This window comes from Cygnus atratus, chromosome 9 (genome assembly GCF_013377495.2).
Source record: "Cygnus atratus isolate AKBS03 ecotype Queensland, Australia chromosome 9, CAtr_DNAZoo_HiC_assembly, whole genome shotgun sequence".
NCBI lineage: Eukaryota > Metazoa > Chordata > Aves > Anseriformes > Anatidae > Cygnus > Cygnus atratus.
Window position 1 is genome coordinate 17,228,700 of NC_066370.1, and position 19,422 is coordinate 17,248,121.

The following is a 19,422-nucleotide window of genomic DNA, read 5'->3' on the forward strand; positions in this document are numbered from 1 at the left end:
GCACCAACCCAGCGCTGGCGTTTGGAAGCTTTTCTTAGCGTCGCTTTGGCCTAGAAACAATATCTCTGAGAAAAATCAAAGCTTGCGGGTTTTTTTTGCCGGCGCTGGAGCGGTCGCGGTGCTTGCCGTGGGAGCGGGAGCCTCGTGCGCGCTGCAGGGTGCGTTGTGCCTGCGGCAGCTCGCTGAGGTGGCACCCGGCATGGGGAAATGTGTGGTTATGGGGTGGCACCCGGCACGGGGAAATGTATGGTGAGCCCCCTCGCACTGCAGCCCTGAGCGCCAGGGAAGCAGAGCAGCTGCACGCTTCAGCGCTGTGCAGAAGAGGGAGAGGAGGCGGCGTGCTGGAGCCTCCAGCGCAGGGGAAGGGAACGGCTCGGTGCACTCTTGCAGGCACCCAGGGGACCCGCAGAGTGCCTCTCCACCAGCTAATTGTGCTGGCTAAAGTGCAGTGTAACGAGCCGGGAGGAGGAAGCGTGCCCTGCGGTACCACGTGCGGCAAAAGGCGTCTTCCAACAAAGGTCTTCATCCTTTGCTGCTTCTGCAACCGCCTCCAAATCCGGTGCTGAGGAGCCCGAAGCCTGCGATGGTTTGGGAGTGAGATCCAGCCGATGGTCTGCTCCGAAATCACCTGCTGCTGAGGACCGGGGACTGCTCGCCCTGCCGCTGCCACTTCTCCCTGCTCTGTGCCCGTTCAGCTCGGCTCTGCTCTGGGTTTGGTGCGGCTGCAACGGTGGGTTTGGTGCTGCACGAGAGGACAGTGCCTCCCCCGTGCATGCTCTATAAAAAGTGCAGCGGCAGCACAGCTCTATCTATAGCAGCAATGCGAGGGAGCTGCCTGGAAGAGGCAGTGCAGGGATAAGCCCCAAATCTGCTGGTTTTTTGCCCAGTCCTGCTCAGGTGGTAGTGGCTGGGGGACTCCCAGCGCCCCAGTCTGTGCTCAGCAGGATTTCCCTTCCAGCAGACGTGTCCTGCCTGTGCCAGCATCTCCTGGCCACCTGCACCCTCCCCAGCAGACTATTTGTTGTGCTCTTCCCCCAAAGGCTGAGCTCTCCCCAGTTCCCCCCAGCTTTTTTCCTGCTCTTCAGGGCTGGGATCCCTCCGTGCCACGTGCGGGCTCCGTGGGTCCCCGCGGTGTCTGCGTTTGGGGCGGATGCTCTGCTTCAGCGCTCCGTGACACCCACCCGTGCCTGGTCCCCTCGGCCATCCCCTGGGACCCCCCCCCCCCCCCGGTGCCACACGTGAGCGCGTCCCCCAGCCCTCCCCGGGGCCACGGTGGCAGGGATCGTGTCTCTTTAACGAGGCTGGGCTTGGAGCAGCCCTGGCTGCTGGCACAGGGAGCGAGGGATGGAGCAGCGGCGGTGAAGGAGTCGGTGCCAGAGCAGGAGCTGCAGCAGGAGGGGCGGCGGCGGCACCGCTCGGCCCCGGGTGTGCGGACCCCCACCGAAAGGGAAGAGACCCCCCCCGGGCAGAGGCTTCGGACGGCTCCTTGGGGTGCTGAGCCCGCAGCCCCTGTGTCATCCTCGTCCTCCAGGTAAGGCCTGGGGCGGCGGGACCGGGGTGCTTTGGGTTCACGCAGCTGCTTGTGGGGTAGCTCTGGGTTGCAGGGGTGGGGGTTAGAAGGGAACCAGGCAGTGGGGCCGTGAAAGTGCTGAGACCACCAGGACTTTAAAGCCAGCACCGGTGGCGTTAATAACTGCAGGACCATGCCCCAGGGCATCAACAACGGGGCTGTGGGCTGTGCCATAAACACCCCGCGGCCGCAGGGGCAGCGGGAGCCTTCTGCAGGGCTGCCCTGCTGGCACGTCCCGTGCTGGGGGGGGGGGTCCGTGGGGCTGGGGTGCTTTTGTGGGGGTGCACTGAAGGGAAGTAATTCCTGTTCCATGGCACGGGGCTGCGGTTTTCCAGGGGTTTTAGTGGCTCAGAGGATGGAAGAGCAGCAGGACAGGACAGAGAGGGGGGCAGAGCTGGGGAGGGGGGCAAGAGAGAGCTTTGAGCCAGCAGCAACGTGGCTGGGAACCGTGTGCTGTGGTGGGCAGGGGGCTTTGAAGGGGGCAGCGTCTGTCCTGGACACGGTCTGTGTGCCTGCACACACCGTGCTCTGCTCCGCTCAGACTTTCCAGCAGGGAAAGCCGCGAGGAGAGCACTGAGGGCTGGGGGTCAGGGCTGGGGGCAGCTGAGCGTGGCTCCGGGCAGCCCCCTGCCCGTGGTGCCCTTTGCCTTTTGCAGCCTCTGGGGAAATCCCACTGCTCTGGGCTCCCTGCAACGTGGTGTGCCCCACTGGAGCACTGCCGCTGCTCCAGTGGCTCTGCTGGGACAGATCCTGCTCCCAGGGCCTCATGTCCCGGCCAAGGGATGCAGGGCTGCCCCGCAGGCAGGGGAAAGCACGGGGCAGTGCCCCCAAGCAGCAGGTGATATGATCTCCGTGGGGTGTTGCCGCAGGGACTCAGGACCCAGCCCCTCCATCCCGGTCGTTCGCAGGCGTGTGCCACTGTCACCGCTCGTCTCCAGTGGAAATTTCCACTGGGTTTGCCCCTGTCCGGGCTGAACCCCCCTTGGCTCTGGCCAGGCAGCCGTCGGTGCAGCAGGTGAAGCTGTGCCGGTGTTCCCGGCTGCCAACAGCCGCCCCGTGAGCTCGGGCACCGCGCACGCCTGGCTTTCAGCAGCAGCCTGCCTGGAACAAGTCCTCCCGCTCGCAGGGGAAAGGGCAGACACGAAGTTATCCGGACCGAGGGGTGAGCTCCTTCTCGCCTTAGCGTTCATCACAGCTCCGTGGGCAGGGAGGATGAGGAGGGGGCTGTGAGGGTGCCGGTGGCTGTGCTGGAGGTGGCGAGGGGGGACCCGCTGGCGATGCCGCGCTGGCACCGGGGACAATTTGCTGCTCCGGGGGCCGAGGCCGGGGCGAGGACCTGCGGGTCTGGTTTTATTCATTACCTCGGGGCTTAGAGCAGCCTGCGGGAAGCGCGGCAGGGCCAGATGGGCCCTGTTTACCCTGGCAGTGTAAATGCAATGAGGAGTGATAAAAAGCAGCCGGGACAGCTTCTCCTGTAAGCCGGGTAAACAAGGCGGCGTGCCCCGGCCAGGGGGCGGCACGGCAAACAGCAGGCGCGTTGCTGAGCGCTGGGCCAGGTGCCTTGGGAACAAATGGAAGGGCTTTGGGGTGAAATCCCTCCGTAATGGCTCAGAGAAGCTGGGCAGGGGGCGTCCAGGTCCCCAGAGCCAGGCTGGGTGCTGCGGGCAGAGTGCCCCCCTGTGTGATGTGAGAGCAGGCGGGGGCACCTTGCACATGGGGCTGGAGGTGGCGAGGAGTGCAGGGTGACGGGGACGTGGCAGCACCACCCCAAGGTGCCAATCCGGGTGCGCTCAGCTCCCCTCTGGCCTGATGGGCTCGTTTTCCTGGGATGCAGCCACGTGGCTAACACAGCCCCTTGGGAGCTCCCTGCCCCGTGCCCGGCTCTGTTCCCGAGGTTCAGCCCTGCTCTGCCTTCAAGGATGCTCCAACCGAGGCACCCTTCGGACGAGGGCACCCGGCCTCGTGTTCCTGATGCCCGCACGAGCTGTTCCTGGGGCGAAGGCCGCCAGGGCGGGGGGACCAGATGGTTTGCTCCTACCTGGCCTTGTCCTTGCCACGCGCTGAAGCCCGCGGCGGGACGCGGCTGCTTGGTGCCAGACGCTTGGGCCGGGCAGGGCATGCGGTGGGGGGGTGCGGAGCCACGCAGGCTGCCCTGAATGTTTCACGAGACTTGGTGATGGCAGTGGATGAAGAGACGTTGGGCAGACCCCGGGCAGCGGTTTGGGATGCTGCTCCGGGGTGTTGTGGGTTGCAAGGCGTCCCGAGCAGCCTCCTCCCACGGCCACACACCTGCATCTCTGTGCCAAGCTTCACTGCCCCGCGGCAGAGCATCGTCCCCTCCCTGCAGAGCCTTCCCCTCCGTGCCGCTCCTCAGAGCAGTGCTGACCTTGTTGTTAATTATTAACCCCCCAGCAAACACCGCACTCTGTTTTGTCCTAGCTACGCTGCGGGCTTCTCTCGCATCTTTTTTTTTTTTTAAAACAAATTGCCCTGGTAACCTCTGTGGGTGGATGGAGATGGGAGCAGCAGATGCTCCTCTCCCAGCCAGCGGGGGAGATGGGCTGGGGAGGCCCCAGAGCCGCCAGGCTGCTTTGGGGTGGCCGAGAGATGGGGACACACGTGTGGCTGTGTGCCTAGGAGTCCTGCCTGCCTGCGGGCTCCATGGCTCCGGAGTGCTGAGGTTTGGCTCCAGACCCCATTTCCAGAGCAAAGATTTGGGTTCAGGTCCATGCGTCCCATCCCCCTGTGGGGATGACGAGCGTGTCCCCCTTCCTGGCAGCCCGCACTGAGGGACCATGCCGGGTCTGTACGCGCTCTCCTCCTGGGAGGCTCTGCCCCTGAAGAGCTCCAGGGTGAAGGCTTGTGCCAACGGCTACGCCCTGAGCATCACCGCCCACCTCGTGTACACCAACCCCCGCGAGGAGCCCGTGGAAGGTAAGAGGGGTCGTAGGGACCCTAAAAACCCCCGTGCTGGGGAGCACCTCGTCCCCAGCCCCTTTACCTTGCAAGGGCACCGCGCGTGCCCTGCAGCTCGGATGAGTTTTTTGGGGCACTGCCTTGGCTCTGCCTCGGGGCTCTCTCCCGCCCGCAGGCGTCTTCATCTACCCGCTGGAGGAGTCGGAGGTGGTGGCCGGCTTCGAGGCGGCGGCGGGCAGCCGGCGGGTCACCTTCCAGGTGCAGAGCCGGCACCGGGCGCAGGACTGCTGCCTCGAGTGCCGCACCAGCCCCGGGCGGCCACGCCGCTGTGCCGGCGGTGAGTGCTGCTGCGTTTGTGTGGTAAGGTGGGGGGGGAACCAGGGGCTGGCAAGCCCCAGCCAGGCCATCCCAATACCTGGGGGTCTTTGGGACTGGAGATCCCATTGTCCCCTCTCCGGAAGGGTGGCGGAGATGCTCCTCTTCCTCACTGCTCCCCCTCTGCCCAGGCCACCTCGTCCTGGACGAAGACGCCGAGCGCTCCACCTTCATCATCAGCACGGGCTTGCTGGGCCCGGCCGAGAGCCTGGCCGTGACGCTGCGCACGGCGCAGGAGCTGCCCACGCTGCCGGGGGGGGCCCTGCGCCTCGTCCTCCCCCCGGTCCTCGCGCCCCGCGTCGCCGCCGCCCCCGAGCGTGAGAGCGAGCCGGGAAGCTTGTGTGACGACAGGTTGGCCCTATGGTGATTTTCACTGCTTCCTGAGTCTCTGCCGTCCCGGGGGGGGACGCCGGGGGTGCAGGGGAGGCGCGGGGGCCCCGGCGCTGCCCTCACCCCGCTCCCCTTGCAGCCCCACCAGCTGTTTCGGGGGGCCCGGCGCACGGAGCCAGCCTGCCCCCGCGGCCCCCGCGGAGAGCACGGACATCTTCTGGGGACAGCCCCGCAACCCCTTTCCTTACGAGTTCGCCTTTGAGCTGCTGGTGAAGGGCCCCTGCTTGCTGGCAGGTAGGGCTGGGGGTGCGGGGGCTGCAGGCTGAGCCCCCCCTCCCCCCTCCCCAAATCACCCCACACCTGGCAGGGCCACGGCTCTGGGCCGCTGCCACCAGGCTCTGAGTCAGCAGCCTCCGTCCTGTCCTCGGCGGAGGCGTGATGGATGGATGGAGGCTGCGGGGGGTGTCGGGCAGACGGGGTGCTCCTGGCTGCCGGCAGCGGTAATCCCATCAGCGCTGGCAGGCGAGCGGCGTCCTTGGGCCCGTGGCCGTGCCAGGTCCGGAGCCGACCGGGGCTGCCCCCACCTCTGTGTCTCCCCCCCCAGGCCTGGAGAGCCCGACCCACGCGCTGCGTGCCGACGCCGACCCCTGGGCCACCTCCGCCACCACCACCTGTGTCACCCTGGCTGAGCATCACCGCTACGACAGGGACGTGGAGATCATCCTCTACCCCTGCGGTAAGGGCTGCCGGCGCCTGGAAAAGCCGCGGGTTTGGGGGAGGTTGGGCATGGCCCCCCAAAGCATCTGGGCTTGGGGTGGCTGTGAGCCCCCGCTGCCCCCCAGAGCCCCACCAGCCCCACCTGGTGATGGAGGAAGGCACCATGAGCTACCCCGAGTACGAGGCGCACATCCGGAGCCGCCGGGACTACGCGCGGATAGCCAGGAAGGATGGCAGCGGCGAGAGACAGGTGACGGGGCACGGCCACCGCCAGCCCGCAGGGAGGACAACGGGGCGGGGGGGACGTGAGGAAGACCCCGGTGTGGGCTTTGTGGGGCTGAGGGGTGCGAGGAAGCCCCTCGCCCTCCCTCCTGGCTTGCAGGTGGCTTTTGTGCAGAAGCGTTTCCACAAAGACATCTTCCCCAACCCCGTGCTGATGCTCAACTTCTGCCCGGCGGTGGAGCCCATCCCGGGGGACCTGCAGAGCGTCACCCGCGAGGTCCTCTTCCTCGTCGACCGCAGCGGCACCATGAGCGGCCCCGACGTCGACAAGGTCAAGGTGAGGAGGGGCAGCGAGGGCTAGGGGCTCTCACCGAGTGGTGGGTCCTTAGCAGCGCTCCCCGTCCCCGCCGCCACCCCAGGAAGCTCTGCTGGTGGCCCTGAAGAGCCTCCCGTCGGGGACCCTGCTCAACATCGCCGGCTTCGGCTCCGACGTCCAGCCGCTCTTCCCCTCCAGCCGCCTCTGCAGCAACGTGAGTGCTGCCGGGGGAAGCGCAGCCCCTGGCCCCCTCCGTCCTCCCCACCCTGACCCCTTCCCCACGGGCAGGTGGCCACGGGGCTCTCGTCCGTCCCCGCGAGCCGTCCGTCTGTCCGTGCGGGCAGGAGACGCTGTGCCATGCCTGCCGGCACCTGGGTGAGCTGCGGGCGGCCACGGGTGGCCCCAACCTCCTGGCGGCCCTGAGCTGGGCGCTGGCGCAGCCCCTGCACCACGGCTACCCCCGGCAGCTCTTCCTCTTCACCGCGGCGGCGGCAGCGGGCGGCGCGGGCAGGATCCTCCAGCTGGTGCGCCGGCAGGCCAGCACCGCCAGGTACGGCACCGCGGCGGAGGCACGGCGCTTTTCCCCCAAAAAACGGGGTTTTTCGGTGCATGGCTCCCTCCCGCAGGTGCTTCAGCTTCGGCATGGGCCCGCGGGCGTGCCGGCGGCTGCTGACGGCCATGGCCAAGCTGAGCCGGGGCCGTGCCGAGTTCCTGAGCCCGGCCGAGAGGCTGCAGCCCAAGGTAGGGCCCGGCGCGGGGCAGGGAATGGGGGCACCACCGAGCTGGATGCCAGCTCCTCTCACCCCCCCCAGCTCATCAAGTCCCTGAAGAAGGCGATCGAGCCGGCCGTCAGCGACATCACCATCGACTGGTACGTCCCCGACAGCACCGAGGCCCTGCTCTCGCCCACTGAGATCGCAGCCCTGTACCCCGGTGACCGGCTCGTCAGCTACTGCACCCTGTACAGCATCGCCCGATTCCGGGACAGGCGCCCGGCGGTGAGACCGGCGGCCCTAAAGACCTCCCCGGCACATTTCTGGCCCCCTACGTGGCGGTGCCACCGGGCTCTGCGTGATGGGGCTGATGGCAGGACCCTCTCTCCACCAGGGCCGGGACAGGGCTCGACGGGGCTCGGCTGTCCCCTCGCAGGACGAGGTGCCCAGTCCTGGGGGGACGCGGCCGCCGGTGCCTGGGGAGCGCCGTGAGCCGTCCCGAGGCAGCGCGGGCTCCGGAGAGGCCTCCCTGGAGGTCTCGGCTGGTGGCACGGAGGAGTCGGAGCGGAGTGAGTGAGGACGAGGAGCGGGAGCAGTGGGGGTGGCACGGGGGCAGTGTCCTGATGGGGTGTCCATTTGCCGAGCAGGCACGGACCTCGTTTCGGGGGGAGACATCTGGAAGCGGATTTACCAGCCCTCCTACATCCAGGAGCAGTACGTCCTGACGCACTGCTCCGTCAGCACCGACCGCAGCCAGGGGCTGCTCTCCCGCAGCTCCACCAGCAGCGAGTCCACCGGCTCCCGCGACGTGGCCCCCGAGGGAGGCTCCCCGGCCCCCGACGCCGCCTCCCAGCAGGGCCAGAAGAGCCTGTCCCTCTGCGAGTCCTCCACCAAATCCGCCCCGCTGCCCTCGGCCCCGGCCCCGGCTGGCGTCAAGGTAAGTCTGATCTACCCGCGGCACTGGGGCTGGTCCCCGCGTAGCTGGGGTCTCGCTGCCCCATTGTGCCTGGACACGTGGCTGTCGGGCCGGAGGCTGGACTGTGAGCAAGGTTCAGCTCTGGGTGCTGCCAGGAGGCTCCTTGCGTGGTTTTGTCCTGCTGGAACCAGACAGCTGGGGACCAAATGGTCCCCCCGTTCTCCGGGCTGGTAGGCAGCCGTGCGGCTAAGCAAAGCCTCAGCCAGCTCAGGTCCTCGTTGATGCCGCAGGAATCAAGCGAAAGCAGTTGGGCTGGCACCAGGTGCCGAGCCTGCCAAGCTAGGGAGAGGGTGGTCTGGCTCCTGCCCGGCTTCCTCAGCCCTCTGCCAAAGGCGAATGATGCTTCATTAGCGACGGGCACGTCCCGGCTGCTTAATGGCTGGGTTTAAAATCCAGCCAGGTCACGGCTGCCCCCCGGTAGCAGGGTGAGGACGGCCCCGAGGCCAGGTGAGGCCAGCTGTCACCCGGCTCCGGGACACCCTGCTGCTCCTTCCTGGCACGGCTTAGGTAACCCGCTCCCGCTGCACAATAGCACGGGCAGCTGGTGGCCTTTGCAGCTGAAATGTCAAGCGTAAGTGATTTCCCCGTGGCGTAAACGATCCCCCCGTGCTGTTGGGGTGACATGCAGCCGGGTGCCGCTGCCCTGCCCCAGCTCCAGGCTGAAGCCCAGGCAGGCACCAGGGTGTGCCTGAGCCAGCCTTGAGCAGCTGAACTGAGCCCCCGCACGCTCAGACATCACCGAGGAATCCTCCCGTCTCCACGTCAGCCTGAGCCAGGTGTTTGCAAACCCCCGTCTCGGTGCAATCAGTCGTTCCCACGTGCATTAAGCGCCTGGCGAGCACCGCCTGTTGCTCGGGGAGGCTGGTGGGTCGCGGGTGCCAGCTTGCGGAGCAGCAGGGCAGAGCGGGGCCGGGGCTGGGGCTGCAGGTGCCCCGTCGCGTTTTGGCACAGCCGGGCCCCGTCTGGGCTCTTTGCCGGTGACCACCGGCTCGCCGTGAGCCTTCCCCGCAGGTACCGGTGGCCCTGAGCACCGAGGAGCTGGCGCGGCGGCAGAAGGCGCTGGCACGAGCCGCCCTGGCCGGCCGCAGCTTTTCCTCGCCGCACGGGGAGCTGGACGCACGCCGGCTCTGCCGGGCCCTGGAGAAGGTGTCGCAGAAGAGGAACCAGTCCCTGGAGGGGCGGCTGGACCAGCTGGGTCCCAAGACGCCGCGGCTGCAGCACAGCGTGGGGGAGTCGAGTGAGTGGTGGCTTGGGGGTCGAGGGTGGCTTCAGCGTCACAAAGAGCCACCGTGCCAAGCCTGCGTCCTCTGCCGCTCAGATAACCTCCTCTCGCCCACCCACCTGGACTGGGACATGCTGGTGGAGCCCTCCTACCTCTTCAGCGCGTCGCCCGAGGCGAGGGAGCCCAGCCAGGGCGATCCCTGCCTGCCCCTGCGCTGCCACGTGGTGATCCACGGGCTGCGGGCCGGCAAACCCGTGTCCTGGGAGGTGACGGCCTCGCTCGAGTCCCTGCTGCGGCCCCGGGACGGGACGGGCAGCGAGGAGCCCCGGCGGCGGGCGGGCGTGGACGGGGAGAAGCCGCTGCACGGCTTGGCGGCACGCTCCGTCATCCGGGACAGCGAGACGGCGGCTCAGCGGGAGGCCGAGCTGGAGCAGGGTGGGTGCCGGTCCCCGTCCCGGTCCCTGCTGCTCGTCACCCCCCGCTAACGGCCCCCTCCGGGCAGGTTTCGCCCGCCGGTTTCGCCTGAAAGCCATGCAGACCAGCAAAGCCTGCAACGTGCCTTCCCTCTACACCTGCGTGGTGCCCGTGGATGGAGCCACGCGGGCAGCGCTGCCCACGGCCCCGCAGGTGTGGGGCAGAGGTAGGAAGGGCCGTGGGGGTCCTGGCGCGGAGCTGGGGGGGGAGAGGATGGGAAAGGGACAGCGGGAGAGGAGGGGAGCGGGCACGGCACGGGCTGAGCTGGTGCGGTGCCTTGCAGCCGGCTCGGCCAGCCACCCGCGCACGGGCACGGCCGGGAGCTGGCGGCACCGGAGCGGCTCGGCGAGCCTGGGCCAGCAGCGGGACGTGGAGGAGCAGGACGAGGCTCTCATCGGCGCAGGTACGGGGCTCTGGGCACTGCGGGGTGTCCCCAGAACTGTTGGTGACCTGCCCCAAGTCATAAGGAGGAGATGCCGATCTCTGCCCCGTGCTGGGGAGGGGGCAGCAGCTCCGTGCCACGAGGACGGGGCAGACGCGGTGCCCTCGGGGCTTTGCTGTCTTGCAGAGAGGGATGAGGTCCCCGGGTCTCCAGCCAGCGTCTCCTCCGCCACCTCGGGCTGGGAAAAGCAGAACGGCACTAACGGTACGTCCAGGGGGTGAGGGACAGGGGCTGCCCCCTCACCGGTGGAGCCCCGCGGCGCTGGCAGCCGTGAGCTGCGGCACCCGCCGTGCCCCGAACCCCCTCACCGGGCAGGGCACACGGGATGAACGCTTCCACATGCACCACGGCCCCACCACGCTCAGCTTTTCCCATTCCAGGGCCTCCAACCAGCCCCTCCACCTCCTCCATGGGCTCCCAGAAATCCACGGAGAGCATCGCTGGCTCCAGGTGAGGCTGCCCCGCACCGCGCCCCAGGGCAGGGGGACGCAGCACCCCACGGGGCATGGGGAGAGGGGCAGTGCCACCTCTTGGGGGCTGCGGGTCAGCTGTCCCCTGTGCCATACGTCGGGTGTGTGTGTGGGGGGGTCAGTGCTCCAGCCCCTTCCTTGCGGCAGCCTGGCAGTGGACGGGGGCCCCCCCTTGCCCCGTTAACGCACTGTTTTGCCCTGGGCAGGTTCAGCCTGAGCCGGCGCAGGGGGCCCAGCCTGGCGCTGCGCCCGCACTGCCTCAGCCCGGAGAGCGAGCGCTCCAGCACCAGCGCCAGCCACGACTACCTGCCGCTGGTAGGGACCCGTCCCTGGAGGGGGGGGGTGGTCAAACAGCGTCCGTCCCCCCCATGCTGGGTCACGCGTCCCACACCTGCGCCACCCGGGGCAGATGCTCGGTTTCGCCAGCTGCAGCAGCCTGGCCGAAACAGCCGAGGATGCAAATCCAGCGGCTCAGACGAGCGCTGTTGTGTCCTTGCATGGCCCTGGGGGCCTCTGCGAGCTCTTGGGGGGGGAGATTTGGGCAGTCCCTGAAGCCCCAACCATGCGTACTGGGACTGCAGAGGGTCTGAGTCCCCTCGTGGCACCCTCCAGTTTCCCACCTCCCCCCCCCCGCCCCCATTGCAGGTGCAGCTGCAGCAAGCCCGGGGGCCCTTCCAGCTCACCGAGAGCTTCTCCGAGGTGGTGCAGATCCCCCTGGACCGCCTGCGCCGGGCCTCCCCGTACGCCTCCCACCGCGCCAGCCTCAGCCCCACGTCCCCCGTGGCCAAGAGCAGCCCCGGGGCAGGGCCCTCCGCCGAGGAGCAGCCGGCGGCAGCCCCCGAGCCCGGGTCGCCCCCGTCCCACAGCACCTGCTCCGAGGTGCCCAGCGCGGCCGTGTGGGCGCAGGCGGACAGCGGGCACGGCTCCGAGTCCGACACCGGCCCCCAGTCGGCCGCCCCCTCCGAGGCTGGCCTCAGCTGGCAGGATGCGGGCCCAGAGGACCTGGAGAGCGCCAGCTGGGCCACGGCGGTGGCCCTGGCGTGGCTGGAGCACCGCTGCGCCGGCTTCTTCGAGGAGTGGGAGCTGGTGGCGGCCAAGGCGGACGCGTGGCTGCAGGCGCAGCGGCTGCCCGAGGGCGTGGACGTGGGCTGCCTCAAAGGGGCAGCCAGGCACTTGTTCCTGCTGCTGCGTCACTGGGACGAGAACATCAAGCTGAACATGCTGTGCTACAACCCCAACAACGTGTGATGGCCCGGGGAGGGGGGTGGGGGGGGGCCAATAAAGACGCCTGGCTCCGTGCTGCCTGTGTGCGTGTCTGTGTCGCGGGCAGGGAGCCATCAGCCCTGTTGAGCCCACGCCGGGGCTCGGTGGAGCCCTGGAGAGCATCGCTCCCTTCCCAGCCATCCCCTGGGGGAAGGAGCAGGCAGGGAACGAGGATCCCCTGGAGGTGGGCCAGGCTCACGCACAGCTCGCCTGGCGCTGCCACAGCACGAGGACACTGTGGCTGGGGAAGGGCTCCTGAAGCCCCCTTTATTGGAGAAGTCCTGCCCGCTGGGGGGTCCCCGCACTGCCCCCTTCGCACAGTTCCAGGACTCGGGGCCCTCCCGGGGCGAGCGGGGGCAGCCTGGGAGCTGGTTGGGAAGAAGACCAGGCAGAAGGAGCAGTCCCAGAGCCCGTTCCCATCGTCCAGCCGGCCACGCTCTCACTGCGCCTTCTTGGAGAGGGGCGCGGGCTTCTTGCTCGGCTGAGGCACGTGCGGGGCCGGCAGCGGGGCCGTGCCGTACCAGAGCTGGAGCAGGACGAGTCCGTGGCAGATGTGCAGGGAGAGGGAGCTGCAGACCGTGGAGGGGTAGGTGTTCCAGCAGAGCTCGATCACACCCAGCAGCAGCACCCTTCGGGGAGAAGCTGGGGGTCAGCAGGGGAGACACGAGAGCCCCCCCCGGCTCCCAAAGCCCTGGCGACACGTGGCCCCGACTCGTGCCAGCACGTACTTGGGCATGTGGGCGAGCTTGGCAGTCGGGGTGCACCACAGCAGGTAGGGCAGCGTGTGGAAATACCAGACGTAGAACTGGTAGTGCAGGGAGCGGCTGCAGCAGACGCCCAGGAAGTTGGAGGAGAAGAGGACGAAGACGATCTGTGCGCGGGCATTAAGGCGACGAACGCACACGGCGCGATCCCACAACGGCTCCCCAGCCTGGCGGCACAGCTCCCTTACACCTCGTCCCCACAGCGGGGTGGAAGGGAGCCTGTGGAGGCCAAGCCTAAAATCTGCCCCGCTTTCTCCCCCTCTCCTTGCTGCCCACTCTGCCAAAGGATATTGTTGACGCTCAGCGGAGGGGACGGGTGCTTTCTGTCGGCGGGGTCCTTTAGCAGAGACAGGATGCTCTCGCTGGACCTGAGAGGGAAGCACAAATGGTGGTCTCAGCTTTCCCCTGTGAGCCTGACCCTCTCAGAGCAGTAGCTTCCCCGCACAACCCCAGATCTCTGTGTGGGCAGGGGGGCTGTATCCTGCCCCACGGGGGGAGGCTGAGAGGGACCAGCCCTCGCGGGGAGTCCCGGCGCTCACCTGTGCCACCGGTGCAGCGCGAAGAGCCCCAGGCCAGCCAGGTGAGCCAGCAGCAGCAGGGCATGGAAAGCCCGACTCTGGAAAACCTCTTCTGGGAGGAAGCGCCAGTTCACCGTCCACTTGAACTGGAACTGGCGCCCCAGGTCGAAGGAGCGGCTCAGGTACCCCACGGGGTTCACGAGCAGGAAGGGCAGCCCCAGGACCACCTGCCGGACACGCACCAGCACCTCGCAGCAGCCACAAGCCAGGTCTCCATCACCTCACAACACCTCCCGAGGCCTCCGGCACCACACGGGGCGGCAGGGAGAGGCTGGAGCCCCGTGGATTTGCTTCTTCAGCAACGCCCAGCTCGCTGCGTGGGGCCAGGGCAGGTACTGGGGCCGCAGCGCATCCACACGGGGGTTTCAGGCACTCAGGCGCCGGGACCTACCTGGAGCAGGGCACAGATGCACAGCTTGGGGATGCAGCCCAGGAGGCCGAAGCGTTTGAGGAGGAGGAAGAGCAGCCCGGGTGCGAAGAGCAGGATGTTCATCTTCACCGACACGGCCAGGCTGGGCGGGGAGCAGAGTTACCGCTGCGGCCTCCCGTGGGGGGTGCCCCCGGCAAGCCCCCGCGCCGAGCACAGCCCCGGCAGCCCCGCACCTGAAGAGAAGGCAGCCCCAGGACCAGCGCTCCTCCAGGAAGAGGTTGACGGCGAGGAAGAGGATGGCCATGGCCACGGGGTCGTTAAAGAGCCGCAGGACGAAGATGGAGTGGATGCGGTAGGAGGCGCAGCACATGAAGAAGAAAACGTACGGGGGGACCTTGCGGGGACAGAGGGACACGGAGGCCGTCAGGGGACAAGAAGACCACCAGGGGACATGGAGACCACCAGGGGACATGGAGGCTGTCAGGGGACACGGAGACCACCAGCAGCCCACCCCACCGCTGCCGAGCCCCTCCAGCCCCCCGACCCCAACCCCACACCACCCCTGCCACCCAGGACAGGTCCCCGCAGCCCCCGAGAAGCCCCGCGGAGGCCGGCCGGTCACCTTGTTGGTTCGGCAGTAGATGCGGAAGACCAGGAGGAGGTTGAGGAGGTAGAGGCTGGCGAAGATGTACTGCGCCAGGCGGACGTCGGCGCCTCGCCCCGTGGCGTAGTAGAGCCCCAGGAAGACGTACACGAAGCCGGCCGGGTAGCTGCGGGGAGAAATGGGGACGGGGGGTTTAGAGGCCGGACCCCTCGCTGCCTCCCCAAGGAGGACGGCCTCCCCACAGCCTCGCCACTCACACCAGCGGCCCGGTGTCGCCGCGCAGCTGCGTGTAGTCGCGGGTGCCGTTGGCGAAGCCCTCCACCTCGGCCATGTAGGCCTTCCAGTCGATCTCGGTGTCTGCGGGGGGGGGGGGGGGGGGGGACACGGCAGCGAGCATGAGCGCCTTGTGAGGCTGCCCCCAGCCTCCCCCCCCCCCCTCAAAAAAAAATACCCCCCCCCCCAAAAAAAAAAAAAAAAATAACACCCCCCCCCCCCCCACCCCACGACTCACAGGGCACCCTGCGGATCACCCACAGGTTGACCCCCCCCTCGGCCAGGCAGAGGCAGGCGGCCACCAGCGGCGTGTAGCGGGGCTCCAGCAGCGCCGCCCGCCTGCCCCGCCATGCCCGCCGCAGCACGGCCGCCATGCCGCCGCCCTCCCTCCCCGGGGCCGCGTTTCCAGCCGGAGCCGCCGGGACGAGGCGCAGCCCGGAAGCCGCCCGTTGTTCCCCCCCCCTCCCCCCCCCCCATCTTTTCCCTGCACCGCCTCCGCCATGCGGTCGGACCCCCCCCGGTACCGGCAGAGGCGTTACTGGGACGAGCGGTACCGGGAGGGGGCCGCCGAGCCCCGGGAGTGGCTGGGGGGCTTCGGCCGCTTCAGCGAGCTGCTGGAGGCAGAGCTGAGGCACGGAGACAGCGTGCTCGTCCTCGGTATGGGGCCCCCCCCCCCGGGGCTAGGGGGGGACCGGGGGGTCCTGGGAGGTCCCGGGGGGGTCCCGGGGGGGTGCCGGGGGCTGTGAGGGAGCCGGCAGGGCGGCACCGGGGTGATAATCCCACCTGGGGGGGGGGGTCGGGGGGGGATTAGATGTGGGGGGGGGATTAGGGGGGATTAGGGGTGGAATCGCCGATCCCCTTAGCGGCTCAGCCCGCTGCTGCTAACGACACCCCCCCCCCCCCGTGTGTGTGTGTGTGTGACCCCCCCGGAACCCCGCTGTGGGCAGGGGATGCGCTGTGCCCCCCCCCCCCCGGTGGCACCGTGCTGGGGTCACCGACGCCTCTGTGTCCCCTGCTTGGGTCCGGGGGGGGGGGGGGAGGCACAAGAGGTGGGTTCGGGTTCGGGTGGGGACCCCCCAGGTGGGACAGGGAAACCTCTGGTTCGGGTGGGACACCCCCTTGGGACAGGGGTGGGGCTCCCCTATGGGGACAGGGAAGCCCCCAGCTCTGTTGGGACCCCCCCAGTTGGGACAGGGAAGCCCCCAGCTCAGGTGGGACCCCCCCGGTGGGACAGGAAACTCCTGGCTTGGGTCCTGGCTTGGGTAGGTGAGACCCCCCCCGTTGGGGCCACTGGGACAGGGTAGCCCCCAGCTCTGTTGGGACTCCCCCCGTTGGGACAGGAAAATCACCAGCTCTGTTGGGATCCCCCCATTGGGACAGGGAAGCCCCCAGCTCTATTGGGGACCCCAGTTGGGACAGGGAAGCCCCCATTCTGTTGGGATCCCCCTATTGGGACAGGAAAGCCCCCAGCTCTGTTGGGACCCCCCCGTTGGGACAGGAAAGCCCCCAGCTCTCTTGGGATGCCTCAGTCAGGACAAGGAAGCCCCCAGCTCTATTGGGACCCCCCAGTTGGGACAGGGCGGCCCCCAGCTCTGTCAAGACCCCCCAGTTAGGACCAGGAACCCCCCCCATCTGAGCAGCACCCGCCCCGTCTGAGCGCAGGCTGCGGGACCAGCGCCCTGAGCTACGAGCTGCACGAGCGGGGCTACCAGGACGTCACCAGCATCGACTTCTCGCCCGCCTGCATCGAGGCCATGCGCGCCCGCTACGCCCGCTGCCCCCGCCTGCGCTGGGCCGTCATGGACATGCGCGCCCTCGCCTTCCCCGACGCCTCCTTCGACGTGGTGCTGGAGAAGGGCACCCTGGACGTGCTGCTGGTGGACGAGAAAGACCCCTGGCGCGTCTCGCCCCGGGCCGCCGCCGCGATGCACCGGGTGCTGGCGGAGGTACGGCGGCACGGCCACGAGTGCCGGAGCCGGGGGGGTGTTTGGGGTGGTGGTGGTGGTGGTGGGGCGGGGGGGGAACGGGGAAAACGCCCGTCCCCTCCCCGGCAGCCCCGCAGCCGGTGCTGTTTGCCCCCCGTGATGCTCTGCACCGGGGGCAGGATGCGTCCCCGTGCGTGGATGCGTGCGGGGGGGGCGCGGCGGTGGCCCTGCCAGCCCCGGGGAAGGTGACATCCTGTGGCCCCCCCCCATCTTCGATCTCGTTAGCGGGGTCCCCGTCCTGCGGTCCCGGTCTCGGGGTTGCCATGGGAACCCCCATCAGTATCGACAGGGCCCTGGTGTTGCCACGGGGACGGGCGATGCCTCCGGGTCCCTGCTAATTGGCAGCGGGGACCGGGATGAAGCCACCGCGGCGGGGGGGGGGGGGGGGCATGTGCTGGGAGCCCCCCCTTGTCCCCTTGTGCCCCCAGCTTCAGGCATTGCCTGTCTGAGCCCGGGGCCCTGAACGCTGCGGGCAGCGGGGCTGCCCTCGGCATCCTGGCCGTGCCAGTCCCTGTCACTTGGCCAAACAGCGAGGATTTAGCTTTTTTTTTTTTTTTTCTTTTTTTCTCTTTTTTTTCCCTCTTTAATCCTCTGCTCAATCCCTGCCTTCCCCCAGCACCGCAGGGCACGGCACCGTGCCCCAGACCCCGCTGATTTGCAGAGGGGGTCCTCCTGGGGCCGGCGTCCTCATCCCACCCCCTGCTCCCTTCTCATGGGGGGGGCGGGGGGGGTTCACAGCCTCCTAACATCGCTTTTCGGGGTGATGCGGGACCCCCGCCCAACACTCAGGGCGCTGTTTCCGTGCCAGGCTTGAGGGGTCCATGCTGGGCCCCCCCTTCCTCATCTCGTTCCCGGCCCTGACCTGGAAACCTCCATTACAGCACCGCCATCCCGAGCAGCCCCCCACGCCGGCGCCCCCCCCGGCTGCTGCCCGCAATCCTCTTAGGGAGCCCCTCGCGGTAACGGGATCAGCTGCTGCCCCCCTCCCTGGGGGCCGGGGGGGGGCGTGAGGACCCGCATAACCACGGGGACACCCCCGGGGGGACACCCACCACGGGGCTGGTCCCCAAACCTGGTTATTGGGGAGCGAAGCGGGGGGGGACCCCCGCTTTGGCCGGGGAAATGGGAAGGTTTCCCTTCCCAAGCAGGGGCCGTTAGTGCTGTGTTAATGGGGTGTGGGATACAGGCACAAAGTTTTGGGGGTCGGACCCCCCGGTGCCGACGCAGGGTCCCCGCGGGAGGCGCTGGGGGCTGGCCCCCCCCCAGGCGCTGCCTTTGCATGCCGAGCACGCGAGCGCCGGCCGTGAAAGCCTTTTGACATTGGATAAAGCCAAGCAAGAAAATTGATGTTCTTTTCCATCCTATTAGCGGGGGCTTAGTTCCAGCCAGGAGAAAATGGTGATTAAAAGGGTCGGGACTCAAACGGCTCGGGCTTTCACCCTGGGGGGGGGGGGGGGGGGGGGCGGCACGGGTGCCCGCCGGCGACGGGATGGAGGGGTTTGGGATGTGGGGGGTACAAGGGGGATTTTCGGGGGATGGAGACGGGTCCTGCGGGGCCGAACCTAACCGTGTGTCTGTCCCCCCCCCGCCCCCAACCCCGCCGGCCCTGTCCCGGCGCGTTCTCCCCGCAGGTGAGCCGGGTGCTGCGCCCGGGGGGCCGCTTCCTCTCCATCACCTTCGCCCAGCCGCATTTCCGCGCCCCCCACTACGCGCAGGAGGCCTTCGGCTGGTCCCTGCGGCACGCCGCCTGCGGGGACGCCTTCCACTACTTCCTCTACGTCATGTGCAAGGGGCAGCCCCTGGCCGCCTCCGACCTGGCCCTGGGGGAACGGCTCTGGCACCCCCCCGCGCCCCCCAGCCCGCCGCCCCCCCTGGATGAGGACGAGGACGAGGACTACCTGCTCGCCATCCAGCTGTGACCTGGCGGGGGGCACCCCCCCCCCCGCCTCCTCTGTGCCTTGGTTGCATGGATTTATGGGGTGTGAGCGATGGGGGGGGTTCCCTAAGCGGGGGGGGGGGGAGCAGGGCAGACAGGGCCGCGCCTCGCTCATCCCTTTCCCCCCCCCCTCCCCGTGCTCTGCTCCTCTGGAGAGCAGCCAGGGCTCGGGGCTTTGCGGCCGGTAATGAAACCGAAGCGGGTTTAATTCCAGGCAGCCAGCTCGGGGGGAGCGGCCCCCGGGTGTCCCCCCCCCCCCCCCCAGGCGGGACAGGGGGACACCCCCGCGGCGGGGCAATATTTACCGGGCACTAGAGCCGCTGTTTCTGGTGAGAGCCCTAAGTGGGTCAGCCGTGCCCCCCCCCCGCCCCGTGCCAGGAACCCGCCAAGGACTCCGGGGTCGGACCCCAAAACCGGCGGCCCCAAATCCTGGGGGGGGGGCGGTGGTGAAGCTGGGGGGGGGGGAACGGGCAGGGAGAAGGACCAGGCGGTGCCGGGCTGGCGTCGGTACATGAATGTGTTTTATTCATCGCATTTTGTTCACCAGTACAGTGAAAAATGGCATTTAAATTTACAATGGATCATTCGCAGAACATCATGACACAAGTATCTTTTTTCTTCTTTTTTTTGTGTGTTTTTTCTTTTTTTTTTCTTGTTTTCTCGTTGTTGTTGGTTTTTTTTTTTGCGTTGTCGTCTCCATAAATGCCACTCGTAGGTTATCGTAAAAGATGACGAGTTTCTCATGCACACCAGACCCCCCCCCCCCCCCCCCCCCGCCCCCCCCGGCCCCGAGAAGCTTCTTAAAAAATAAAATTAAATTAAAGTACAAAATTAAAAACGACAACTCAGGAACGGCCCCCCCTGCCCTCCCCGCTCCCCCTCCCCAAACCTCCCCAGCACCCCCCC

General features: G+C 68.2%; 3 protein-coding genes across 3 annotated transcripts; 2 read left to right on the forward strand and 1 right to left on the reverse strand.

The window, feature by feature from the left end:
* Positions 1 to 4,365: 4,365 nt before the first annotated feature.
* Positions 4,366 to 11,991, forward strand: VWA5B2 (von Willebrand factor A domain containing 5B2). Its single transcript, XM_050712601.1, has 21 exons — positions 4,366 to 4,504; positions 4,662 to 4,823; positions 4,993 to 5,212; positions 5,331 to 5,485; positions 5,796 to 5,927; positions 6,034 to 6,158; positions 6,291 to 6,461; positions 6,550 to 6,660; positions 6,791 to 6,996; positions 7,073 to 7,187; positions 7,259 to 7,444; positions 7,554 to 7,728; positions 7,807 to 8,096; positions 9,147 to 9,372; positions 9,454 to 9,792; positions 9,860 to 9,997; positions 10,115 to 10,234; positions 10,400 to 10,477; positions 10,654 to 10,723; positions 10,950 to 11,058; positions 11,389 to 11,991. Exons 1-21 carry the CDS (start codon positions 4,366 to 4,368, stop codon positions 11,989 to 11,991), a joined length of 3,870 nt encoding a protein of 1,289 aa, XP_050568558.1.
* Positions 11,992 to 12,246: 255 nt separating this feature from the next.
* On the reverse strand, positions 12,247 to 15,019 carry ALG3 (ALG3 alpha-1,3- mannosyltransferase). The gene is made up of 9 exons (XM_050712468.1): positions 14,834 to 15,019; positions 14,580 to 14,679; positions 14,341 to 14,488; positions 13,952 to 14,112; positions 13,740 to 13,860; positions 13,310 to 13,515; positions 13,061 to 13,138; positions 12,735 to 12,878; positions 12,247 to 12,635 (listed from the first exon to the last, which is right to left on the reverse strand). The coding sequence occupies exons 1-9, from the start codon at positions 14,967 to 14,969 to the stop codon at positions 12,446 to 12,448; spliced, it is 1,284 nt and encodes a 427-aa protein (XP_050568425.1). The 5' UTR covers positions 14,970 to 15,019; the 3' UTR covers positions 12,247 to 12,445.
* A 76-nt stretch (positions 15,020 to 15,095) lies between these two features.
* EEF1AKMT4 (EEF1A lysine methyltransferase 4) lies at positions 15,096 to 18,499 on the forward strand. Its single transcript, XM_035544966.1, has 3 exons — positions 15,096 to 15,252; positions 16,258 to 16,541; positions 18,212 to 18,499. The coding sequence occupies exons 1-3, from the start codon at positions 15,096 to 15,098 to the stop codon at positions 18,497 to 18,499; spliced, it is 729 nt and encodes a 242-aa protein (XP_035400859.1).
* Positions 18,500 to 19,422: the final 923 nt, after the last annotated feature.